This window comes from Manihot esculenta, chromosome 1 (assembly GCF_001659605.2).
Source record: "Manihot esculenta cultivar AM560-2 chromosome 1, M.esculenta_v8, whole genome shotgun sequence".
NCBI classification, from domain to species: domain Eukaryota; kingdom Viridiplantae; phylum Streptophyta; class Magnoliopsida; order Malpighiales; family Euphorbiaceae; genus Manihot; species Manihot esculenta.
Genome location: NC_035161.2, coordinates 41,023,089 through 41,049,925, shown reverse-complemented (window position 1 = coordinate 41,049,925; position 26,837 = coordinate 41,023,089). Strand labels below are relative to the sequence as shown.

Here is a 26,837-nt window from a genome sequence, read left to right as displayed (position 1 = left end):
TGCTAAAAAGAATTGGGCATTTAAGTTGCATGGTATTGGGCATTTCGGACTTCACCTCGGACACCGATAGCGAAAACACCATTCACACTAGTCTTTGGGATAGAAGTTGTAGTTTCTATAGGGTTGCAAATCCCCACACACCGGGTTTCGTTCAATGATGAAGACCTCAATGGTGAGAAACTGAGGAGTAACTTGGATGCCCTAGAGAAAATTAGGAATGAAGCACAAGTGCAAACAGTTGCTTATCATCAGAAAGCAGCTCAGTAGTACAACTAGAAGGTTCATGAGAGGAACTTGAAAGTTGGGGACCTCGCCCTAAGAAGACTGGAAGCCACAGAAAAAAAAAGAGCTATTGTGGGAAAGCTAGCACTGACTTGGGAAAGAAGATTTAGAGTCACAAATGTCATCATATTGAGAGTATACAGAATTGAAGACTTATAAGGGAATCCAAAACCTCAAGCCTGGCACATACAATATTTAAAGAGATATTTTTCATAAGATATACAACATTTAAAGAGGTATTTTCCATAAGATGTACAATATAATTGTTGAGAATATGAATAAAAATCTTCTTTCCTACTCTCCAAAAACTTTTGACAAGCAATCGATCTCTGAAATAAGACCGCCGGCACAACAAAACCGGATGAAAAAATGAAGACTTCAATAAGGTGAGTAACCAATCTCGAAAATAAGACCGCTGGCACCACAAAACCGGTTGAGAAAATAAAGGTCTCAATAAGGTGGGTGACCGATCTCAAAAATAAGACCATCGAAACTACAAAACCGGTTGAGAAAATAAAGACCTCAATGAGGTGGGTGACCAGTCTTAGAAATAAGACTGTCGGCACCACAAACTTGATTGAGAAAATGAAGATCTCAATGAGGTGGGTGACTAATATCGAAAATAAGACCATCGACACTATAAAAATGATTGAGAAAATGAAGAATCCAATGAGGTAGGTGATCGGTCTCGGAAATAGACCGGTCTCGAAGATGAAGGCCATGCTAAAGGTCACATACTAGCAAAGCTATAAGCTAAGAGAAATGAAATAGAGGCATGATGCCGACGTCAAAAAAGGGACCGCGGTACCCCTAACACCTTACCAGAAGAAAAGCCAAGGCATGGTGTAGACCTCAAAAAATGGTCTCGGCATCTCCAAGGTTCAACTAAAATTAAAGTTAAGGCCTAGTGCCAACCTCAAAAAGGTCGGCACCCCCAAGGCCCAACTAAAAGTAACATCGGGGCATGGTGCCAACCTCAAAAGGGAACCCGGCATGCCCAATACCAAATCAAAATAAAACTAAGGTAAGATGTTGATCTTAGAAAAGGACCCCAGCACCACGAATATTGAATTGCAACTAAAGAAAAAGTAAAATCTTGGAACAAATATGAATCAAGGTAGAGAGCTACGCAAAAACTGGGGGCAATCACAGGAAACGTCAACCCTAAAAAACTAGCCCCTTATGCTAAAATCAGCTCGAAGGAAGAATTCACAATCCAGGTGTCTAAAAGGTCTAGAGGGGCAAAAGGCATAAAAAAACCAAGACATTCAATAAACAAAATTCAAAGCGCAATAAGTTAGACTACGAGCAAAATATCAAACGAGTAGCTAGCTCGGCATTATTTACAGACAATATACGCAAAAAATGATCTAAATATGAGAATATAAATGAAATTTAAATAGACAGGAAAAATAAAACAAAAAAATTGGAAAATAATAGAAAGGATAAAAAATTTATTAATTTAATTATTCTTTCTCTACACCATTCGAATGGGTTATAGAAGTAGCAGGGGAAGGAGAGCAGAACTAACTAAATTATTTACAAGATTGCCTTCCTGCAGTCTAGGAATAAAGAAGGGGGGGTTTTTGGGAAGGGGATTATCGTCATTTCCATAGCAGACCTCTTTGCCATCGGAATCGAGTTTGGGGCACGTAAGTCAACCAACAGATTAGAGGGGGCATCATGAGTAGCTTTGAGGCCCTTATTGAACCCTAAAGCGAACATGTTAAATACCTCCTTATATATTTTATCCTTTAGCTTCACCGAACCTTTTTACTTCTCTAATCACGCTTCACAAAACTATTGAATTTTTTCTTTTAGCTCTGCGGACTCCTTGTACTCCTATAACCGCACTTCATAGGCCTACTAAACTCTATCATCTGCAGCCCGAATATTCCTTAGCAATGAAGCACACCTCTCCTCAAAAACAAAAACCTCTTAGCAAACTTGTTGCTGTTAAAATCGAGATTCCTCATCTCATACCCATCAGATCCTTGATGTATTAATAATTAATTTAAAATCATATTAGATTATGCGTAAATAGGACATAATTTTAATATAATATCATTATGTGTTTTAAATATATTTTTTTTATATTTACAATAATCGACTGCATGTATCCTTATCTAACTCCTATAGTTTTATTTTTTATTTTTATATATTATATAATTCAAATATATAATATACTCAATATAAATATAAAATATTATAATTCTTATATCTAATATCTGTATTATTTTCATAACCATTTAATATTTTAAATTATTATCTAAGCATAAAAGTGACACATTTTATTATGCCATAGACTAATTTTGTAATAACTAAAGTTATTTTTTTATTTGTAGATAATAATTAGTATTTAAAATATTTTTTATAAAAAATATTTTTTTATATACTTTTCATAAAAAAATTAATAAAAAAATAAAATATTTAATAAATTTACATATAGATATATTAATAAAATTTTTAAAATACAGAAAATAATTTTTATATAAAAGATAATTTATTTTTTTATTTTATCAGAAAAATATTTTTATTTATTTTTTTTTCCTCAAATACCAGAAATATTGTAAAATAAACTAAATTTTCCTTAAAAAAATACTTAATTATTTTAAATAAATTTAAAAATACCACTTGAAAATATCTTAAATAAAATTAAGAAGAACTAAAGCTGATTATAATAACTATTAATTAAAGAAAATTTTAAAATTTAGAAAATTTTAATCCATAACTACAATTGAAACCGGACCTGTAGCCGGCACCGAGACTCAACAGAGAGGACACTGTAGGAGCACCGAGAAGTCCAGGGATCAACTGCGGCGACTCCCACTTGCACTGGCGTGGCTCCGTTTTGTCGGTAACTAAGTTGCGAGCCTCCACTTTTTTTTTTTTTTAATTAAAGCGTGTTAGACTTTTCAATCCTCATCAAAGCAAGAGCCCACAGCCCCACAGCCACCCCCCCCCCTTTGACATTTTCCAAAGTCAACCCGAAAATCAAAAACCGGTTTTTAATTGTCTTACTGAAAATTGTGAACAGTAAGGGACAAGACAAGCACATTGAGATGCCAAATTGCCAACCCCTCTTTTTCTCTCTCTCTCTCCCTCGCTTTCTCTATCTTCTTATTCTATATATTATTGTTTCCTGCTCATTACACCCTTCCCTAAATCTCTTCTCTCTCTCAAAAGTCAGCGCCTTCTTTTGTCTTCTCTCTCCAACATTAGTTGCAGAAGCAAGGTACTCCTTCTCAGAGCTTTGTCGACCCTTGCCATGGACGACGATTGGGATCTTCACGCTGTCGTCAGAAGCTGCACCTCTTCATCCTCCTCCATCGCTGCTACCACCACCTGCCCCAGTTCCTTCACCAGAGCAGACTTTTGCTTTTCTTCTTCGTCTTTTGCGAGTGAACAAGCTGGCCCTCTTTTCTCTGCTCCGGATCCATTTGAAACAAGGAATGCTATTGGAGAGTTGCATGAGCTTTACAAGCCCTTTTTCCCCAAATCTCATCAGGCTATTTTTTCTCCAAAACCTGCTTCCATCTTTTCTCTTGCCGATTCCAACAAGGAACAAACTCAGATAAAGCAGCCTAAGCAATCTCATGCTCTCTCAGTCTCTTCTACTGCAAATTCTCATACTCCTCGATCTAAAAGAAGGTAAAATCTCTATCCGTTTTTTTTAATTTTCCCAATATATATTGAAACAACAGTATGATAAAATAAATTTCTTAAAAACTTTTCCCAAGAAACCCTAAAGAAGCTCATTTATGGACATAACCACAGGAAGAACCAGCTAAAGAAAATATGCCAAGTACCAGCAGAGTCTCTCTCTTCAGATGTGTGGGCATGGCGAAAATACGGGCAAAAACCCATCAAAGGCTCTCCATACCCGAGGTAGTATATTTTTACATGTTGATTTTTAACCAAAGTTTGGCTGGTTTCTTGAAAATTTCAGTTTCTTTCGTTGTTATGGCTGTCGTCGAGTTAGCGCTCTGTTTTATGCATCTAACTGAGATTTCATTGTTCTGTAACAGGGGTTATTACAGATGTAGCAGCTCAAAGGGGTGTTTGGCTCGGAAACAAGTTGAGCGAAACAGATCTGACCCGGGAATGTTCATAGTCACCTATACAGGGGAGCACAACCACCCTGCACCCACACACAGAAACTCGCTCGCTGGTAGCACTCGCCAGAAGGCCCCCACACCACAAATCGTCACGACCGGTGACTCGGACAAACCCTCGTCGCCAGCCCAACCCACTTGCTTATCACCTGCAACTTCCATGGATGACGAGCTTCTACCCCAAAGTACAAACACAGAAAGCAGAGAAGAGAAAGACACAATGGAAGATGACGAAGAAGATGAGTTTAGTGGGTTTTCGGATATGGCCGTGAGTGATGATTTCTTTGCGGGTTTGGAGGAACTCGCCAATCCAGTCACCGGAGACCACTTCTCCGATCATCCTGTGAATTTTGGCCTCCCCTGGGTAGCGAATAATGCTGCTACTGCCGCCGGCGGTATCTAAGACTTGCCGGAGAAGCCATTGTTGACATGGATACTTATGCCTTTTTTTTATTGATTAATTTTTCCATTTGCTTTTCATGTATACAGTTGTATGATTTTGAGAGTAGAATCTTTCAAAGGCATCATTCCTTTTTCGCCTGTGCTTGTGAGCGTTGTAGAGTAAAAGGAAATTCCGTTTCTAGACCTGTACTGATCAGTAAAAAATTAGCATTGATCATTCACCTTCATGGTTGGCGCAATTAAAGCTTAATTGTTGATTAATTACAATGACTGATTAAACTTGATTAAGACAAGGGAAATAATGCAAGTAAAAAAGGTAAAAATAATTATGTTATTGAACAAGAGTGGTTGGTGCAAGGGAGACAAAGTGTAATACAAAAATGGGATGGTATGTATTGGTTGATTAGGCCACTGGGAAATTACTTCTCGAAGAAGGAATTATCCATGGCGTATTGGCCAATGTACGGCAGACGTACCAGGATTAGAAACGGTTAAACTCTTCCTTGGATCCTCGGGGAGAATCAGAATACTGACATAGTAAGATTAAGCTTTCAACAGACGGATTTAGCAGAGTCAAATAAATAATCAAATGACAGATATTTGATGGAATAACTTGCCATTTATCAAATACATAGTAATTGTAACAGCAAATTAATGTTAATACACAATTATGAATCGTGTATCCAGAATTAGAAAGGAAGGGAAACTATTTATGGTATGAGAAATTTCGATGCAAGCTCAGCCGTGCAAAATCCTTGCCTAGTCAAGCCAAGAAAATTTGGCTATGTTAAAGCTAATTATAACTCCAGAATTGATTTTGCAAAGGAAGTATTCCATGTCTTACGATTCAACAGCATAAAGCTTGCAACAAGCACAAATCAAACTCTGCGATTAACTTAGCATCAATCCTCCTCCTTTCTCCCTCCTTCGATACGAGGTTGGCCAACTCTACAAAGGTTTGCATGGAATTGCAAATGCCCACATGGATACATGTTTAAGCACGAAGGTTCTACAAGCAAGTTCAGCTTCAAAGAACCACCAAGCTATTGCAGATCTGAACAGAGAAGCTGTATGAATGGGAAACTGTAGTGTCTGGTCCCTCCTGAATGAATTCAAATTGTCAGGACAGCGAATCGCTAACAAATGCTCCTGAAGCTGAAACCTTCTGTCCGTGAACGAATTGTTTTAGCTTCTCTGTTTCACCAACAGCAGACAGCCATTCTGTCAATATCTCCATGGTGATATAATCAGGATTACAAGCCTGCTCTATCATTCTATCCATTAATTCAAAGGTTTGCTTCAGCAAACCCTTATCCCGAAGACCTTTGAACATGGCATTATATGTTGTAGTAGTTGGTCTCACGGCCTTAACTTTCATATCATCCATTAACGTCAGAGCTAGCTCTACATCATTATTCTTGCACAAGGAGTCTATCAGGATATTGTAAATAACGGTATTGGGTGCTACCTTTCTAGTAGCATCCATGCCTCTGAAAATCTTCATTGCTTCATCAACATGGCCATTTAAGCAATATGCATGAATTAGAGCTCCATATGTGACAACCGTAGGCCATACACCGTCCTTGGACATCTTATTCAACATTCTGTGAGCAATTTTAAAATCTCCAGTTTTGCTGAAATAAGAAATTAAAGTGTTATATGTGATGATATCTGGGTTTACTCCTGCTTCTTCCATATCATTAAGCATCTCTTGAACTTTATCCATCCTGTTCTTGTTGCAAAAACCACTAATCATATGATTGTAGCACACAATGTCAGGATGAAACCCAGCTTCTTTCAACTTTGACAAAACAGAAGTGGCGTCATCCATCCTTCTAGCCTGGGTCAAACCAGAGATCAAGTTATAGTAAGCCATTGCATCTGGAGAGCATCCCTCTCTCAACATTTGATAAAAAATTTCCATTGCCTTCCCGATGTTGTTCACATTACAAAAAGCATTGATTAGAGAAGTATACGCACGAACATCGCCTTTTAAACCTTTCATCCGCATCTCATCCAAAAACTTAACTGCACTATTGATTCTCCCATTTCTGCACATACCATCAACCAAAGTATTAACAGTGACTGCATTTGGTACAGCCCCCTCTCTGGTCATCTCATCAAACAACTCTAGTCCGCTCTCTGTTTCACCAGCTTTACAAAAACCATCAATCAAACAATTGTAGGTAACAGTATTAGGAGCACAGTCCCTTTGCAATTTCATCCTCTCCAGCAAACCCAAACCTTCTTCTTGCCTCCCAACCTTACAAAGTCCATCAATCAATGTGTTAAAAATAACAATATCTGGTTCAACTGAAACCCCATCACCCTCTTGACCTCCATTCATCCTCTGGAACACCTCCAGAGCCTCATCAACTCTTCTAAACTTGCAGAGGTGATTAATAAGAATGCCATAGGTGATAACATTTGGCTCAATATCCATTTCCTTCATCCTGGCCATGACTTCGTTCATTCTATCAATATACCTATCCTTCCCCAATCCTGTCAATAATGCATTGCAAGTAGCCACCTTCAAAGCAGCTCCCAGATTCATCAATTCAAGAAAAAGATCACAAGCTTTATTAGTCTTTCCATTCCTACATAGCATAGCGATAATCTGTGTTATCCCAATTGAATTAGGAAAAACACCAAACTGCCCGAATTTCAACACCAATTCAACTATCTCCTCTAGTTCTACAGTCCTCCCTAAACGTCCTCTCTTCATCAACCCAGAGAAAATAATATCACCAGTAACATCACTCGGACGATAATCAAACTCTGGTTGAAGCATTTCATCGACCACCTTAAACGCATGGTCAACATGCCCGGCTCTCAGAAGCACACTGATCAAAACATTGCGAACGTGCGTATTCTTGGAAGAGTGCTCAAGTTCATTGAACAAAATGACAGACTCCTCCACTAAACCATTTCTTCCAAAACAGCGAAGTAGAAGGGTGGCGGAATTGATTGTAAGTGGAATATTCCACTCTTTGGATACCTTATAGAGGTCATATAAATTAGTGCGGGAATCAGGTTCACGGCTAGCGAGCTCCAAGATGGCCTGGAATGTAGAGGAGAGGGCCTGAGTATCTGGAAATGGGGACTTCTCTTGGAGAAACTGAAGGAATTTGAGGGCGTGCGAGGAGGAAGGCAAGCGGCGGGCTATTTGGAAGAGAACGCGAGAAGAAGGGGCAGGATCGGAGAAGAGGAGGTGAATGAGTTGGGTTGTGTCCCATTCACGGTAGGAGATTTTAAGAAGTTGCACGGCTCGCTTTACGATGGAGTCGTCGTTTTGTTGTCGTGATGGCGGTGGTAAGGCGGTAGGTTCAGTTGAGAGACGACGGGGAAGTAGAGAGTATCCGACGGTGCTGGATTCAAAGACGCGAATGAGTTTTGGATGCTTTGATGTTGAGAGTGCTATGCTCATCTTATTTGAAAAAGTCGGACTCTTGTATGGCGACTATGGAGATCTGGAGGTTTTCTCCTTCAGTTTCAGGCGCTCTCTCTAATTTATACTTTCCCAGACGCCAATTTTAGTGTCCCTGTTGGCCCGCAGAGAAATGGGTCGGGTATGAACTCTCTGCAAAAACACGCATGATTTTACAAAAGAAACAAGCAGAAAGAAAAGAAAGAATTTCATTGAGAAAAATGGAAAAAGAAAAGAAAAAACAAGAGAACTTTAAAAGAGGTTAGGTTTGAGAATAGTATATAAAAGAATTTTATTTGATTTTTTAAAGATTTTTTTTAAGTCACATAAAATATATCATGTATGACTTTGATAGAAAATTTATGAAAAAATTATTTTAATAATTATTTTAAATAAATATTTAAATATTAGTAATTTTTTAAAATAAATTAAAATTTAATAATAATAATAAAAGAATTAAATTTAGTGATTTTTATTTTTTATTTTTTAAAAATAAAATAATTATATTTTCCATATGCAATATTTACATGAAATAGGTCTAATTATAAAAATAAATTAAATATTTTCACAATTTAACAATTTAATTTAAATATTTAAATTTTGATATAATTAGTAAAATTTGAAAAAGTTGGTAAGATTTTATACACTTTCATTAATTGAATTTGAACTTAATTAAAAATTTTTTTTATAACTATTTTTAAAATCCAAATTTTACCACATTTTTCAACTCTTCCATATGTTAACAGAAAGTAATATTTTATGATATTTTTAAATTTTGGATAAAATATTTATAAACTATAGAAATTTGATAAATTATGCATAATGTTAATTACTATGTGATATTCTCTACACAAATTGTCGACTGCAAGCTACAGTAAAATGAAACATGAGGACCAGAAATGTCAATCCCATTCCCCAAAACAATGGGAGCAAGATTCACAATTACAGGGTTATAACAAAGCCATGATTCTGATTCTTGGGCCAGGAATTGGTGCAAAAGGGTTTTCTTTAATTTCAATTTAATTTGATTTTAGTTAATTTCAACCGCAACTGTTTGCTTAACTAGGTTTAAAGTGGGATTAAGTTGTGGATTGGGGCTTAAGATCCCATGGCATACCGGATATTTTTGCGTGTCCACGGGACAATTTCACAATGGAACTCTACGACTCTTATCTGGCATGGTTAAAGGGGTTTTATTTTTTATTTTTTTATTTTTTATAAATATAAAATTAAAAATAAAATATGTGCAACTTTCTTACAGCGCAAGTCAATAGAGAAACTATTGTAATAAAAGTAATTTCTTTAAAAATAAATTAAAAAAAGGAGGAGACTGATCATCAGCAGAATTGGTACAAATTTATAAAATTAAAATTCGGTTTATTTGTAGAATACGATTTGTATTTAGAAAATTTTTTATTAAAAAAATATTTTCATATAAAATATTTTCTAATAAAATAATTTTATTATTTAATTTTAATTTATAAAATACATCATATTAATAAATTTATATATAGAGATATTAATAAAATTTATAAAATATAAAAATAAATTTATTTTTTAAAAAAGAAGATTATTTTTCTTCAAATGTCTTAAACCTTTTTTATATTGGAGAAATATATTTTATTGGTTAATTTTATTAAGTGTTTTAAATATAAAAAATATATAAAAATATTTTTATCGCCTAAGATCATAAAACTTTAGGAAAAATATTTAAAAGTAGACTATTTTAGTAACAGAATTTTAACATGGAAACTCAAATATCTAATTATTAAATTTTTTTTTTAAAAGGGCTGGGTAACTATTTGATGAGTTTATTTTTTTAAAAAGGGCTGTATTAGTAAAATTTTATCAAATAAAGAGGGATGTCATTCCAAATAAAAAGACGATTATACCTAATAGATTCTCTAGTTAAAGTACGAGGAGTTAGAGTGGCATGATAACTTATGAGCAACTAGAGTGGCATGACGACGAATACATCTAACAGAAATATCAGTTTTAGAGTCTAACAAAGATCTAAATGTGGAGACTGAAAATTTTGAATTATCTACAAACAGTCCATAAAAATACAGCCATTATAAGGTAAAAATTCCATCGCAAAGAGCAAACAGTGACAGAAAGCTAAAATTTCAACAATTACCGGCGTACCATTATCTTCCGAGAAACCAGAAACACCATGTTAAAATATACGCTCAGAGTTTTTCACAATAAAACCGTAGCCAATAAAATATTGAACTTGAAACAAAGGCCCATTAACTTGACAAAACCAACTAAAATTGTCCAAACTTGATACAAATTCCGGCGGAGCAGAATTGCCGAAATCACATAGTCACATGCTTGTCGGTCTCTGGTTCCGACGAATAGGTGCTTTAAGGAAATCACACCAACCGAACTTAATATATTCTTTCTTCAACCTCAGCCGCAAGTTACAGAAAGTCTCCACATGACCCAATTTTCCACATAAATAGCAAAAAATAATCAGCTTTTCGTATTAAAACTTCACAGTAAACACAATATCATCATCTCCAACAAACTTTTTCCGCCGTTTCAAAGGTTGCCGAATGTCTAAACAAACTTTAATTCTCATGGGCCCGGTGACATAACGTGTATCCCCTTCCAAACAAGCGGGAATCGATTGTACAACCAAAGATCCCTATTCCATATATCTTCAAAATCAATATTATTAAAAAATCAAAACAGATATCTTTTTTTCTCTAATTCCATAATAGATACCCCTCTAGAAGATGTCATACATCTGCCAAAGAGGTCTACATATTTTGAAAATTGATTGGATTGTATGTGATAAACATCTCTACCATACAAAAATTATAAGTGACGATTGAAATATCTCTAAAGTTTTTAATAGGGACAACAACATCTTCTTTTTCATAGATAGTTAATTGACGCAGATCGTCTTTCATAGAAAAGGGGAAAAAAGAAAGAAGAAGTTGGATTTAAAAAAGAGGAAAAGGCGAGAGTATCGAGTCATAGAAGGACTACAAAGAGAAATTTGCATCGAAAGTCATGGCATTTGTTTGATGAGTTTATGTTTAGTGTATAAAGATCAATACAAATATTTAATTTGATAATTATTATACTATTTATTATAAATTTATTATTAGACATAACTTGATTATAAAAATTATAAATAGATTAAATAATTGTTGGAGCATGTTATCTTTAAATAGAAATATGTTACCTTTAAATAGGCCGACGCGATATGAATAAAATTTAGTTTCGATCTAATAAATTTTAAAAATAACTGTGATTCTAAAAAAAAATTATGAAATTCACCGGCGGCGTTCTCACTGTTTGTGTGCATTAGTTGGTAAACGGTATCGTATACATTAAACTTGAGTTAGAAGCCTTGGGCTAGCTTGGTTTAATTTTGGTGGTCCTTCTTTGGTGATAACGATATGGATATGTTGGGCACGTTTCCTTTTACTTAAGGGCAGTTGAACAGAAGTAGGTGAATTGTAGTTGGCTTTACCCTTGCCTGCAAGACATGAGATTATTTCAGCTGACTACGTACTCATCTCATGCTTCTTTCTCAATAACCCCTTTTCCTCCATCTCCAACCTCTCCTCACCTTCCTCAGCTTTTCTTTCTTAACCCTTTATTTATATATATCTAATCTCCAACGTCCTCAGTTCCTCTCTTATCATTCTCTTTGGAGCCCCACAAATGGAAGACCAAGAAGCCCCACCGCCGCCGCCTCCTCCCCCCTTACCACAACTCCCACCCAGTCTCTTCTCACCCTCGTTACTCGCTTCCTCATCATTGCAGCCTCCCTTTATTGAGCCTCAAGTCCTTCCAGATATCGACTGGGTTAGCCTTCTCTCGTGTCAGTACGGGGAAGGAGAGAATAAGGCAAAAACGTTGGAAAGCGCTTCTGTGATATCTGAGGAAGAAAAGGGTAACAAAGATAGGAGAAAATGTGGCCGAATGATGAAGAAACATAGTCGGCCAAGGTTTGCTTTCCAAACTAGGAGTGCCGATGATATCCTTGATGATGGCTACCGCTGGAGAAAATATGGCCAGAAAGCTGTGAAAAACAGCGCATATCCCAGGTGCTAATAACATTAATGATCATTTCTGGCACCTACGATGCATGCCACCTTTTTCAGATAACACATACTATAAATATACAACAGCCTTAGTTAATTAGCATTTAATTGATTTTTAGGTGAGCTATAAACCTAAGTTCTGATCGATTCCACTTGAATGGAAACTAACTGACCAAAAGAAAATAACCTTATGTTTTTATTTGGAGATTTGAATGTTTAACAAACAGAATGCACGATATACCGATTTGTTGCAAGTTTTAGTTTTGTCAAGGTCTGTTTTACAGTACCAAGTCATGGATCAAAGTTGGTCTTTTTACTCTTTATATTAGCATCATATATATATTTCTGATTCTTTTTCTTTTTTAATTCTTGGAATAAAAAAGGAGTTACTATCGCTGCACCTATCCTACATGCAACGTGAAGAAGCAAGTTCAAAGGCTCTCCAAGGACACTAGCATAGTGGTTACTACTTATGAGGGAATCCATAACCATCCTTGCGAGAAGCTCATGGAAACTCTAACTCCTCTTCTCAAGCAGATGCAGTTCCTTGCTAGGTTCTAAGTTCATTCTCAGCTGTTATTGATGTTCAAGAACGAATCAAATGCAGAAGCTTAATTATTCTGTTCTTTGTCATCCTATACCTATATATATATGTATGTACGTACTTTCTGTAATTATTCTATATGCATACGTACATTATCAGCACCTCTGTGTGTGTATAATGGACAAGATAATCTGTCAATACCATACAATCAATAAACATCCTTATGCTAATTTTACATACAATCTTCATCGTTTAACTCATTGTGTTGAACCTTTTTTTCATTCCCTGTATGCGGTAATGCAATTTACTGTTCAGTTATATGTAGTAGTCAGTTTGTTAGCTATTAATAGAAAGTCTGTTGGTCACTGTATCTTTAGCTACAAATAGCTGCTACCTTCATCTACTCAATATAATTTTTTTGGAATTTTCCAATCCATCATACGTTTCTTAACGTGAACATTAGCGCTATTTGCTGCAAGTCCATGCGCGCACTTGTTATGCACCGGGAGGAATATTGGATGGAGTTTGAGATACCTTTCAAATGCAGCAGAGCAAGCCTGGCCTATAAAGGCTTCCCTCATCCGGCCTGTAGGCTGCCAGTTTTTCTGATGGTGCAAATGTCCCCGAGGTTTCAGCTAGCCACTGGGAGTGGTTGTGCCACCTCAACTGCAATTCTCTGCCCGACAGTTGTTCTATTATGCTGAGCACCCAAGCATGTCATGAATCAATGAAGATCTTGCTTCAGATGCTTGGAGTTGAACTGCAACAGATGGAGCCTTCTTGTCATCAGGCGGATAGGTTAAAGAGGAGCTGTCCTTTTCGGTGGTGGATTTTTACTCACAGCACGTGCCACTTGATTGGCACTAACTCCTTGCTGAACAGCAATTGTAGGAGGACCATGTTTTGAGATGGGCCAGTGGCTTGAGTAGTCCTCATGCTAGAAATACTGGAATCATGTGTTTCTAGGAACATGGTTTCAGAGACATTTGTGCCCATGCTACAACAATGGAATCCGTAGGGATTGCTGCCGTGGGGAAGGTCTTCAGAGGAGAAAATTAATATATATTAATTACAGAGGGATTACTGGAAAAATAAGATAGTTATAATTTGGAAAAAGTAGTATTTTTAAGGTGAATAATTCTTATTTAAACCCGTATGTACAGAACAAAGATTGAAACATAATACATGCATGTTTCATATACATTTTTTTTTTTCAGAACTATAATATTATCATAGTAATTTTGAATAGTAGGATAGATATTAATGAATACCTCTTGAAATTCCGGTTCAACATCTGACACTGCCCTAAAGAATTCATTCATATTTAATTATATTTGTTAATTTATCATTTGAAATTTAAAAAAAAAAAAAACAAAAAGTCTTCTACCATCTGGACCCCATGTATGTGGAACAAGGATGAGGGGCTATAAAAATTACACTTGGCCAATGAAAGTTCTTCGTCCTTTAATAAGATCAGAAATCGGAAGAAGTTGAAATTACCAGAAAAATAGCCCCATAATAAGTACTCCATATGCTCACCATTTACCCGACAAGGGATCTTAAATTCAATTAGTTATAAATTAGTTTTGGTTTTAATTATTATCAATAAATTCCATGCGAGGGATCGATGCAGAAACCCATTTTGCATTTAAGCGTACTCCATGCTCATCCCATAAAAGATAACCCAATCTGCCTTCAAATAGAAGCATTGAAAAGAGACGCTTAAGATCTTGAAAACGCGGAGAAACCACGAGCTATACACGAAGTTTCCCATCAAATCACCCACCCAAAATCAAGAATCTCCGCCAAATCATTGCTATATAAAGCATCCAGTGGCAATCAATCTATCCACATTATTTCTTCATTTTGATTATTTATTTTCTTCTTTCTTTCTTTCTTTCTTTCTTTCTTTCCATATCTGCAGTTGTACAATGGATCTGGTGGACAAGGCCAAGAACTTCGTGGCGGAGAAGGTGACCAATATGAAAAAGCCGGAGGCCTCCCTCACAGACTTGGATCTGGGCAGCGTCCACCGTGATCGCGTAGAATATGACGCCAAGGTTTCTGTCAATAACCCTTACGGACATTCAATCCCCATTTGCGAGGTCTCCTACAGTCTCAAAAGCGATGGCAGGTTCGATCTCTTCTCCTCGCGTCTGAATTATCTTGATTTCAATCAAAATTATGAAACTAAAATTAATTTATTTTGTGGATCTGTATTGAATTTGATGATTTTATGTGGAACAGGCTGATTGCATCAGGGAATATGCCAGATCCTGGATCATTGAAGGCAAACGACACAACAATTCTGAATATAGCAGTGAATGTGCCACACAGTGTACTAGTGAGCTTGGTGAGGGACATTAGCAGAGATTGGGACATAGATTATGAGTTAGAAGTCGGTCTCACCATGGACCTCCCTATCATCGGCGACTTCACTATTCCTCTCTCTAGCAAGGGCGAGGTCAAGCTCCCCACCCTTTCTGATTTCTTCTAATACCCTTTTCCTAATTTGGATTGATTTTCTTACCTACCAAACGCTAGTGATATGGGATTATGACATCTCCAGATCATTATGAATGTTTCAACTAATAAATGGTTTCTTTGTTATTTCCAATAGATTTATGCTTCAATCTTTTTTTTTTTCCCTTTCTATTCTCTTCAAGTAAAATGTTATCGGTGGATGCACAAATTTACTTGAGGATCTATTATAAATATATAATTTACAAAAATGACATAAAGAGTAAAAAATATATGAAGAACAATTTTTCTTTTAAAAATTAATAATGTGTTACAATTAAATTATAATGATTATTTTTTTATATTTAATAATTGAAATTTGTTCATAATAATTTTATTATTAATATTTATAAATATATCTCTTTCAATATTAATCAATAAAAAATCATTTATATTCTACAAACAGTCGATTTTTAATAATATTTATAGCAATAAAAATTGATTTTATTTTATTAGACGGAGTTGGTTAAACATATTAATTAATAGGTGGTGACAATTCTACAATTGTTTATTTTCTTTCATATAACTATTTCTATCACTTGAGAAAATGATTTCATATAGTTTATTATTTCATAAATTTAACTAATTACTTATAAAATCATATTTTTATGTAATTATATTTTTTTCTTAAATTTAAATAATCTCCCATTATGCATGAAACCCATAGTTTTCTACAAATAAAACTTTTTTAAATTTTAAATAGTCTAATTATTAGATATGAAACTCATTTTTCAAAAATTTAAAAGTTATTTTTAAAATTAAATATTACCCCCCAATTTTCATTTAAAAAATAAAAAAATAAACCCATGCTTTCCATTAGTACTCTTAAATAAATTTGAAATAAAAGTGATAAAAAATAAAATAAAAATTGATTAAAAATAAAATAAAATAAAAAAGCCTAAAATTATAAAATCTAATTGTTACCCAAAATAAGAATTACAGACCTAATATATTTATTACAAATTCAATCACAAACTTAAGAATTTTGTGAGCATGAGAGACAGCCTATGTCGATCTACAGTGACAGTAATACGATCCAGAGAGCAGTGATGGGAGAAGAGAGCGGCAGTGACAGCCACGTGAGAGAGACAGTCCATGTCGAACGACAGTGACGACGATTGAAAACGATATCGACAATGCGATCCATAGCAGCATCGACGGAGAGATTGAAATCTGCACTGGCGGCAAGATCGAGAGCGACGATGATGGGAGAAGAGAGCGGTAGTGATGGGGAGGCGACGGCAACAGTGACAGCCACGTAAAAGAGACGGTGATGAATTTATAGAAAAGAGAAGAAAGAGGAAGACATTGAGAAGAGAAGAAAAGACAGCCGACTCAAGAAAAGGAAGAGGAAAAAATCTAGAGTTTTTAATTGATTAAGTGATGGATTTATGATAATCTATGAATGGCTTATATTTCTTTAATTAAAAGAAATGGTCGTGATTTTATTTTACAGAGGTCAAAATCAAGACTTTTAAAAGGTTAAATATGAGAGACGACCACTATGTTAAGGCCTAATAATGTATAGAAATAACTAATATATTATAATTATCCATTTGATTCGGTTACTCAGAAAGAAAATAGAAAGAATAGCATGTGTACTAAAAATTATGTGAAGCTTTGAGAAGTTACAAAAATACTTGTAATTTTTAATAAAATTTCAGAGGGCATGGCCTCTGCTTAAATAAATCAACCCCTCATCACTGCTCTAATTCTTATTAAAATTCATTTATTTATAAAAATAATTTGTATGTAGAAAAGATTCTTGATAAAAAATATTTTCAATAAAATAATGTATTTTAATATTTAATTGTAATGCTAAAAAATAATATTGATAAATTTATATAGAAATTAAGTTTAATAATATTATTTATAGCAATATTTACTTTTACACTTAGTTAAAAAATATATTTTTATTAATTAATTTTTAAGTATCTAAAATATAAAAAATAATAAAATAAAATCTAAAACATATTCCCAGCAAATAAACGAAGCCATATCATTAATTAGTCTTATAAAAGAGGCCATATCAAAAAACTGAAAGTTCTCTTCATATGAAATTTGACAAGCTGTGGTTTGCGTTAAACATCCAATGATGTCCCATCTTACAAATTAAACCATGAGCGAGAAAGTAAATATAGGTTACTTTAATTTCCATGACATCTGGGTTATGATGATAGCTATGTTGAGAAGGGTGATTCTACCATAATTTTGTTCTTTACAAAATCAATTGAATATATTAATATTTACAACTTAATGAAATAATAAATTTCAATCTAATGTTGAAAAGCAAAAAAAAAAAAAAGTAAATTAACTATAGAGGGCACCATTGAGCAAAATTTCCATCTAATTATCAAATTAAGTAAATATAGATTAGATTGCCGTTGTGCTCCATTATAAGCTACTACTAAACAAGAATGAAACAAGGAAACAGGGGGGATGTAGCTCAGATGGTAGAGCGCTCGCTTAGCATGCGAGAGGTACGGGGATCGATACCCCGCATCTCCAGTTTTGTGGACATTTTTCTTCCTTTCCAAATTCCATGTAAAATAACTAATGAGTTACCCTGGCCTTTTTATAAAATTTATTTACACGGAGATATGTGCCGGGAAAAACAAGTTTCTCATGTATTTATTTAGAATAGAATGAAGATGTCGCGGAGTAGTTCGGTGGAAAATTCTAGCAAATAACCAATACCTGTTGATTGCATTTGCATACTCTGTCAATGCCATGATCCATTGAAGTTCTCAATTTCCTTATTATTAGAGAAGGAAGAAATAAAACTAATTATGTCAATGTTCTTTTTCTCTAAAATATATTATTTTTTGTACATCATGAAATAAATATGAATTGGACTGAATTATCATTTTCTTGACATTTGCAAAAGTCTTCCCCTTCATCTAGATGACAATCATTTTTCATTATTTTTCATTTTTTTTTCTGCTGTCAAGGTTGCAGATTAGTTACGGACTTATACAGTAATAAACTAAGAATTATTAACGATTTTTATTGTTTACATTACTTGAATCTGAGATTAATTATGATAATATTGAATTATTTTTTGATATATACGTTTTTTTATATAATTTAATTATGTGTTATTTATTAATACGAGGTTATTAACACTATAGTTAATCTAGAATGTAACTACAGGGACAAAAAACCAAATGATATTTGAATGTGTGATTACCAAGAAGTACTAAAGGGACAATCGCTGGATTTTCCCCTTTTTTTAAAAAATATAGTAATAATTAGTTATATTTTTTTTATTTGTTACTATTTTATAATACTCACTTACTTAGTAGATGTGGATTACATTATAAAAACACAACCTACTTAATTTCTCAACCAGCTTCAAGCGTCCTACTACTTCGTCCACAATTCAGCCATGATGGAGCACGAGCAAGTCAGGCCCCTAGCCCCATCTGCAGACCGGACAAGCAGCGATGACGAAGAAGCTGCAGCCCTACGCTCTAAAAAACTTCGTCGCAGAAAATGCATCAAATGCTGTGGATGCATCACAGCAGTGTTGCTGGTTCCTGCCATAGTCATCGTGATATTAATTTTCACTATTTTTCGAGTAAAGGATCCTTCAATCAGATTGAATGGTGTTATCATCACCCAGCTGGAGCTAATCAACAACACTATTCCAAAGCCAGGTGTCAACATGTCCATGATCGTTGATGTATCAGTGAAAAACCCTAACATAGCATCTTTCAGGTACAGGAACACAACTTCAGGCCTTTACTACAACGGGGAGCTCGTCGGAGAGGCTCGAGGCCCTCCAGGCCACGCAAAGGCTCGGCGGACCATGAGAATGAATTTGACGGTGGATATAATCACTGATGAGCTGATTTCCAACCCTAATCTGAATACTGAAGTGAGTACAGGGCTGCTCACCATGGATAGCTACTCAAAGATTCCAGGGAGGGTGAAACTGCTGAAAATTATTAAGAAGCAAGTGACTGTGAAGATGAATTGCAGTATCACAGTTAATATTTCCACACAGGCAATTCAGGCTCAAAAGTGCAGGAACAAGGTTGATCTCTAGTATGGTTGCCGCTTGTTATTTTATTTTATTTTATTTTTTTTGGTGGATAAAATATGTAGTTTCCTAGTTATATATATAATATTTCTTTGATCATCTGATTCTATATATCCATGTATTTTGCTTAAAAGAAATATTATAACAACAAATCCAAGCTTTTTAATTTTTTTACCATGCTTTAAACATTTATATATAATAAAGATTTTAATAGAATAATTATTTTTTTTAAATAAAAAATATTTTTCCTTCATTAAATTTTTTTAATGTTTTATATATTATAAAATATGAAAAATATTTTTTATAAAATAAATAAAACCTTAGTAAATTTTATTATTTATTTCTATCTTATTATTCGAATTAAAATTTAAATAAATTTTTTACGTAATATAAATATTTTTAGAGATTTAACCAAATACATACTAAAAAACACCACTTTAAGAAATGAATTATAAACAATAAATAGGGGATAATGTAATTATGATGAATTGCAAAAGCGTTGAAACAAGGTTTTATTGGAAATTAATGTGAACCATTGACAAATAATGGTGGAAGCATCATCAAGCATGAAAAGTTTGAAAGCAATTGCTCAGAAACAACGGAAGCAGCAAGGAATTTATAGGCCAAGATAGAGGCATCAGACCTCCACCGTCTCGTTGGCTTTTTGAAGTTTTATGCATTGTCAAAAGCAGAAATTCAATCTAGTCTGCCGCGATCGGGAAGGAAGAATTTTTAAACCAAAATAATCAAATATAGATATCCATAATTTTTATTTTCTAAAAATTATGAAAAAATATAAATATAAGAGTAGGGCGAAGATATGGAGAAAGTTAAAAGGAAATTATATTAAAATATAATGATTTGATTAATTAAATTAAAATTAAAAATTAAAAATTAAAATATAAATATATACAAATATTAAACATTTTTGAATTTATTAGAAAAAAATATGATACATAAATTAAAATTATATGTTAAAAATGTAAAATTGAGTCTATTTGAGTTCATAGTGGGCACACGATGCAAGTTTCAACTGTCCCGTAGCAGTGGCAATGCGCATTCAGCGCATAACACAACAAGAGCTCGCTTCAATCATTGGTTCATGGAAGAAATATTTTGACCAAATATAGTTTCACACATGAAATTTAATAAGAAAAAACATAGAAAACCACCAACTTGTCATGAAACTCATTTGGCAGTGATTGAGATGCCAAGTTATCTCATTTGAATTTGATTAATATTTTTAATATGTGATTCAGTTTTAAATTTGATGCTATTTGATTACATTCTAAATTTGAATTTATATATTTTAATTAATAATTTATATAAAAAAATATTTTTAATTGATAATTTTATTTTTAATAAAAATATATAAATATATTTCAATAATGGTGCAAAAGGTGCAAAATAAATTATGATTTAAATATCTACTAGGTTCGTTATAATAAAAATCAGTCAAATAAGTGACATTGACGTGGTTCATGTACTGCAAATTCGGAGGAAGAGGCCCAGCCTCCACGACCCAAGCCCAGGATTCACCACCTTTCACCTATTAAATGCCTTGCTCTGTTTCCGAACCTAGTATTAAATGCTGCAGCTGGAAAATCCACCCACCTTGCTTCAAAAAATCTCCCCTAATCCTTTCCCTTTCTCCTCCAAATGGATTCCTTCAATCCCTCTTTGACCCCAAATGTCCACCGCCACCACCAATCCCACCGCCGCTACCTTTCCCACCATCTCTTCACCCATCACCAACGCTGCTCCTCCCGCCGCTTACCTCACCAATCTCGGTCTTGGCTATTCCATAGCCATAGCCCTTGGTTTCCTCGTTCTCTTATCTACCATCCTCCTCGCTTCCTACATCTGCTGTCGCACCTCTCGCAACCACTCTCGTGGTAGAAATGACAACGGTAACAACAACCCAAATTCTCCCTCCGATGGCATAATTATCCCTCGTATTATTTTCGTGGCTGAAGACGAGGATGACCAGGAACGTGATTCAGAAAGAGCAGCTGTTGGCCTCGAGCAGGCGGTGATAAATTCATATCCCAAATTTCAGTTCACCAAAGAGGGCAGTTTGGATGGGAATTGTACTACTTGCCCGATCTGTTTGTGCGAGTATAAGGATTTGGAGATGCTAAGAATGATGCCGGAGTGCAGGCATTATTTTCACTTATGTTGTATCGATGCATGGTTGAAGCTTAATGGGTCATGTCCGGTTTGTCGGAATTCGCCGCTGCCGACTCCGCTTTCTACACCCTTAGCAGAGGTCGTGCCGCTGTCACAGTACGCCGAGGATCGAAGGAGGAGGAGGTGATTATATATTGTTTGATTGTTTGGGGACTGGTGGTGAGTGAATAGGGGGTCTTGCTTGTTGCCTTCTGGGATTGTAATTGTATATTCTTTTTATTGAATTTTATTTTGCTTCTTGAGTAGGCCTAGCTAGTGGGATTTTGGATTTTCATTTTTTTTTTCTTACTGATGATTTGTGGTTTTGATTTGCTATGGCAGAGAATGGAAAAACAGAGTGTTTAACTTGCCTGGTCTTTGTAGTGTATGAATTGGGTGTTTACTCTTCCATTAAAATGAAGTGAACTAAACTATTTCTCCCTCCTTGCTGCGTAATTGAACTATACTCATACTTTGTTATACTCATATTAAGTTCAATAAAATCCATTCCCTGTAGTATTCTTTCTTTCTTCATAATCTCATAGCAAAAAAAGTGTGTATTGGGTAGTAGTAGATTTCTGTTTCTATTCTTTGATATCTGTTTACTTCTAGCTTTGTATTTTCCTTTTTATTTTTAATGGTATTACTGCTGAGAAGGGTATAAAATAAAGTTCTTTTGACTGCTTGCCCTATATATGCCTTTGCTAGTGTCTTATATTATTGCAGGAAAATTGGAATCTTCATGAGTAATATATAGTTTCTATTTTGTTTATAATATGATGGAAGCGTTGACCACATTAAAAAATCTCAAAAAGCAATTACTACGAAAGCTCAATAAGATCATGAAATAGATCTGGCTCTGATTTAAAAATCTCCCATTACAATTTCTGTCATCATTGTTTGCTAAATTAAATAATTATTTATATATATGATCTGCTTATAAGCGCAGCAGCCTTATCTTCGTGCTCTGCTTCTCCCTGTCAAATACCTTTCTGCGTCAAAGTGGAGCTGTCCCATCCTCTATTAAGGCAAAACAACGATGAGATGAGCCTGCTGATTTCTTCCTGATAGAAGAGGTTTAGATGCATGGATCCAACCCAATCAAATAGGGAATCAAAACTTCATAGGAGCTAATGGAACATTCACAAGCATTGGCCTCGCTTGTTTTGCCATGAAGAGAGAGCTTGAAGAGTATATGGATTGCGATACTGTGCAGATTGCTTCAATCTCACATCTCATGAACTGCCCAGATGGATCAAACGCATACATCTCGATGCCAACATGAATCTTACTGCAGATTTTCTGATATCTGAAGTGCTTAACATTAAGCCTGGAGGGATTAGAATAGGATTGGATATCAGTGTTGGAACAAGGAATTGCAGCTTGAATGAGAGATTTCAATGTTACTCAACAACTATCAATCTTAGAGCAGCTTTTGAATGAAAGATTTCAATCTTAGGGCAACTATCAATGACACTCAACATTTTCTAATTTTGGTTCGTCTTTCGCTGGAATCAGAACATTAGATTTTATAATTTTGAAGAAGATTTAGACGATTTTAGTATCAGTACATCAAAATTCATTGCTGTTTGCATCTCAAAAGAAGTTGCTAGGAGTATCTTATCTTATTTCACAGCTTTCCTTTACAGCCAACCAAAGAATGCAAACAAAGATCACTCTCTTACTTTAATTCTTGAAAGAAGACTACATAGATTATCAAGTTCCTTTCAAAGTAGTCTCTGCTTTCCTTTTTAATTGTGACACATCAGCCCAGGTATGAAATATCTATACTCTCAAAATTTTCTCCCAAAAAAAAAATCTAAACTTGCACATACGTGCTTATTCTTACTGTTCACTGGGCCACCCCTAATAAAAATTTGACTCGTTCTGAGCAACCATTAGAACTCTGGATCGGCAGAGCAAAAGGAATTTTCCGATTTCTTTTTTTCATTTTTTTTTGAATTTTTTTGGCACAATGTGAAAGGGATGTGAGTGGTGTTGAAATAATGGCAAGGCACCTTCTTGATGGGCCAGAGCAGACTTCCATTCAAGCAGCAATATCATGTAATGACGCCAAAAGAGTGCTCTCTTACTCTCCAGATTGGTAATTTCCTTCCTACTTCATCATTTTGTCCCTACCTTCTTTTGTACTCTGCTTCGTCTAAGATCACTGCGTGATTCTGATTTGATTGCTTCCCATTGAGGCTTTCTCATACTTCTTGGACTTCAAAATTGGGCCCAATTGTATTTCAGCTCCTCCACCCATGACCAAAATCATTTTCAACAAATAATCAATGAATTTTGAATTTTGAATTAAAATTATTATTAATTTATAAATATTACTAATTTTTAATTTAAATAGTGTTATTTTAAAATATTTATTAATTTTTAATCTAATCTAATACAATTAAAATAATGGAAATAATATCTTTAACCTTCTAGTATATCAGAGTCTACATATATCAATATCATATTAGCATTATAATGGAAATTATAAATTTATTTAATTGAAATTGAAGATTTAAAATTGGAGAGTGTTGTTAAAAAGGTTAAAGTTTAAGAGCAAGAGGAGAAATTAACCAATCCTCCTGCTCTCTGCCACGTTTCTTCATTCCCATTGGTCAGTGCCTTTTTCAGGACAAAGTGAATCCACCGTCCTGAATTGTTTCCACGTATTTCTTGTACAAAAAAGCACCTCGCTCGTGTCAGACTTTCAGCAAACGTCGTCCCTCCTCGATCTTGTGAAATCTAACGGCGTCAACGTTTTCTTTCAAATTCGCTTCGGTAGCCGAACCTCAGGCTCGGAACCTTCATTTTACGGTTTATAGCCGACATCATACTGACCTACATTTTCAGTCTCTCATTACTCACCCCATATTTCCCGGCCACCGAGATTCTGTGGGAAATTACATTTCGGCGAAATTAGAAAATTGAATCGGATTTGGGGGATCGCAATAGCATGGCGGAGCATTCTGAAAATCCGATTGAGTCCGTGATGGAGAAAATAAGCGAGAAGATTCACGGTCATGATTCCTCGTCATCTTCTGATTCCGATTCTGATTCAGAGAGGAAATCGGATTCGCCTTCGTCGGTGAAGGCGAAGATATTTCGTTTGTTTGGCAGGGAGAAACCCGTACACAAGGTTTTTGGTGGAGGAAAGTGTACGTAATTACCAAGCTCCTTATCGCTTCAATGCACTATTTGCTTTTTTAGGAAGTATATTTTTGTGTTTAATTGATGTTTAAATTTTGTTCTGTTATGTTTATGCGGAATATGGCATTGAAATTGATTGTCTTTTAGAGGGAGAATAAAATGATTTTGTTGCTTTAGAAAACGCAGTTTCAGGAAGCAGATGACGTCTTTAGAATTTCTTTATTAAATCTTCAATTAGGTTTTGGGTTTTATCTTGGGAAAGTACAGGAACTGGTCGCCATTTTCGGTTGATTATAACAGTTCAAAAGAACCAGATAAAGGGAACTGAAATTCTAAATCTGCAATGTGAATGACTATTATCGATTGGCCAAAAATTTTATCTTCTTAATCATTAGTTAAAGAAGTAAATGTATTTCATCCTTTTCTTGGTAGAATTTCTTTTCAATTCGAGTTGTTGCATATTCACTAATTCTAATTTGTCCTTGTGCTGGATGGCTAATTCGTTCGCGTTCCTTTTTTTTCATTTGTGTGACATGCAGCTGCTGATGTGTTGTTGTGGAGAAACAAGAAGATCTCAGCTAGTGTGCTTGGAGTTGCCACTGCTATTTGGGTTCTTTTTGAATTGATTGAATACCACCTTCTCACTTTGGTTTGCCATATTTTGATTCTCTCCTTTGCAATCTTGTTTCTGTGGTCCAATGCTCATACATTTATCAACAAGTAATCATCTGGTTCTTTTCATTGTTTTCAATTGAGGCATTAACAACTGTAGGCCATGGGTAATTTATTTGTCTACATTTTTACTCTTTTCTCAATCTGTGCTTTATTATAGGACCCCACCTCGCATCCCACAAGTTCATCTTCCAGAAGAGCCATTCCTGCAGGTTGCTTCAGCACTGACATTTGAAATCAACCGAGGATTTGCAGTCTTACGTGATATTGCATCTGGAAAAGATTTGAAGAAGTTTCTCATAGTATGTTCTTTATTTATCCAGTTAAATTATTTCTAAAGGCGCTCTGGATTGAAGTAGATCATTTATAGCTATAAATTATTTTTTTTCCCCTAGAAAGCTTGCTAATTCTGTCATAATTTACAATTTTGGGAGGATCTGAAATATATCACAGCCGAGTTCTACATAGTGTAGGCGTGAATGCTTATATTGGTAGTTTGGTGCTGTCAGAATTGGATATTTGCTTTCCTGCACTCGCACATGCTCTGTTACCTTGATTAATTATTTAGTTAGGAGTTGGCTTACATTTTGTTATCCATTTTTCAAGAATTGATTTTTCTTTTTCCAGGTTATAGCTTCCTTGTGGGTCTTCTCAATTGTGGGGAGTTGGTGCAATTTCTTGACCTTGTTTTATACCTGTATGGCCTTGAAACTTATTTTGTCCATTTTACTCGTCATTGCAAGTAATTGCTGAGTGCTGATTGTTTTGATTCTTATGACAGCATTTGTTTTGCTGCACACCGTGCCAGTTCTATACGAGAAGTATGAGGACAAGGTTGATCCATTTGCCGAGAAGGCAATGATTGAGATAAGAAAGCAATATGCAGTGTTTGATGCTAAGGTTTTGAGCAAGATCCCAGTTGGTACATTGAAAGCCAAGAGGGTCTAGAGAGGATGGTTGTTCTATTTTGTGCTGACGGTTCTTAATCATGGTTTTGTTGGTTGTGATTGCTCTTCACATTTTGCTGGAGCTCCTTCCTTTTTTTGTAAACCCCATCAACTGTTTCCATTGTTTCTAGTTGCAGTTTGAATAACTTTGGTATTTAATGGGGTTACTTTGAAGTTGTAGGCTTATTAGTTATTTGTAAACTTCATGATCTATCTGCTTGTGGTTGCACCCACCTTAAAAGGGGTGATTTGATGTTTTTATTTTGGATGTCTTTTGATTCCTTTATATGGTTTTCTCCCATTTTGGCTACTAGTCCATTTCTTTTAAAGTTTAGAGGACTTTGAACTACCATGATGTCTATTCATAGAAGGATATAAACCTTATGCTAGAAGAAAGGCGTGGCCATCGATTGTGGATCTGATCTAACGTGAAAGCACCAATGTGAAGGTATTTTGAGTTGCTTGAAGTTTCAAGTTCAGTAGACTAACGATTGGAA

General features: G+C 34.9%; 7 protein-coding genes and 1 non-coding gene across 8 annotated transcripts; 7 read left to right on the top strand and 1 right to left on the bottom strand.

The window, feature by feature from the left end:
* The first annotated feature begins 3,397 nt into the window (after positions 1–3,397).
* On the top strand, positions 3,398–5,026 carry LOC110619370 (WRKY transcription factor 22). Its single transcript, XM_021762774.1, has 3 exons — positions 3,398–3,933; positions 4,060–4,170; positions 4,311–5,026. Exons 1-3 carry the CDS (start codon positions 3,551–3,553, stop codon positions 4,798–4,800), a joined length of 984 nt encoding a protein of 327 aa, XP_021618466.1. The 5' UTR covers positions 3,398–3,550; the 3' UTR covers positions 4,801–5,026.
* Positions 5,027–5,173: 147 nt separating this feature from the next.
* On the bottom strand, positions 5,174–8,445 carry LOC110619385 (pentatricopeptide repeat-containing protein At3g61520, mitochondrial). Its single transcript, XM_021762800.2, has one exon. The coding sequence runs from the start codon at positions 8,224–8,226 to the stop codon at positions 5,920–5,922; it is 2,307 nt and encodes a 768-aa protein (XP_021618492.1). The 5' UTR covers positions 8,227–8,445; the 3' UTR covers positions 5,174–5,919.
* A 3,336-nt stretch (positions 8,446–11,781) lies between these two features.
* Positions 11,782–13,076, top strand: LOC110615072 (probable WRKY transcription factor 43). The gene is made up of 2 exons (XM_021756782.2): positions 11,782–12,293; positions 12,674–13,076. Exons 1-2 carry the CDS (start codon positions 11,908–11,910, stop codon positions 12,849–12,851), a joined length of 564 nt encoding a protein of 187 aa, XP_021612474.1. The 5' UTR covers positions 11,782–11,907; the 3' UTR covers positions 12,852–13,076.
* Positions 13,077–14,423: 1,347 nt separating this feature from the next.
* Positions 14,424–15,451, top strand: LOC110615082 (late embryogenesis abundant protein Lea14-A). The gene is made up of 2 exons (XM_021756791.2): positions 14,424–14,968; positions 15,082–15,451. The coding sequence occupies exons 1-2, from the start codon at positions 14,766–14,768 to the stop codon at positions 15,329–15,331; spliced, it is 453 nt and encodes a 150-aa protein (XP_021612483.1). The 5' UTR covers positions 14,424–14,765; the 3' UTR covers positions 15,332–15,451.
* A 2,338-nt stretch (positions 15,452–17,789) lies between these two features.
* Positions 17,790–17,862, top strand: TRNAA-AGC. Its single transcript has one exon. It is a non-coding gene; the product is annotated as a tRNA-Ala (tRNA).
* Positions 17,863–18,728: 866 nt separating this feature from the next.
* LOC110615053 lies at positions 18,729–19,493 on the top strand. Its single transcript, XM_021756760.2, has one exon. The coding sequence runs from the start codon at positions 18,743–18,745 to the stop codon at positions 19,403–19,405; it is 663 nt and encodes a 220-aa protein (XP_021612452.1). The 5' UTR covers positions 18,729–18,742; the 3' UTR covers positions 19,406–19,493.
* A 1,485-nt stretch (positions 19,494–20,978) lies between these two features.
* LOC110615062 (RING-H2 finger protein ATL67) lies at positions 20,979–22,011 on the top strand. Its single transcript, XM_021756771.2, has one exon. It carries the CDS (start codon positions 21,090–21,092, stop codon positions 21,714–21,716), a length of 627 nt encoding a protein of 208 aa, XP_021612463.1. The 5' UTR covers positions 20,979–21,089; the 3' UTR covers positions 21,717–22,011.
* Positions 22,012–24,311: 2,300 nt separating this feature from the next.
* On the top strand, positions 24,312–26,601 carry LOC110615043 (reticulon-like protein B5). Its single transcript, XM_021756753.2, has 5 exons — positions 24,312–24,729; positions 25,261–25,441; positions 25,554–25,695; positions 26,021–26,090; positions 26,175–26,601. Exons 1-5 carry the CDS (start codon positions 24,528–24,530, stop codon positions 26,339–26,341), a joined length of 762 nt encoding a protein of 253 aa, XP_021612445.1. The 5' UTR covers positions 24,312–24,527; the 3' UTR covers positions 26,342–26,601.
* The last annotated feature ends 236 nt before the right edge of the window (positions 26,602–26,837 follow it).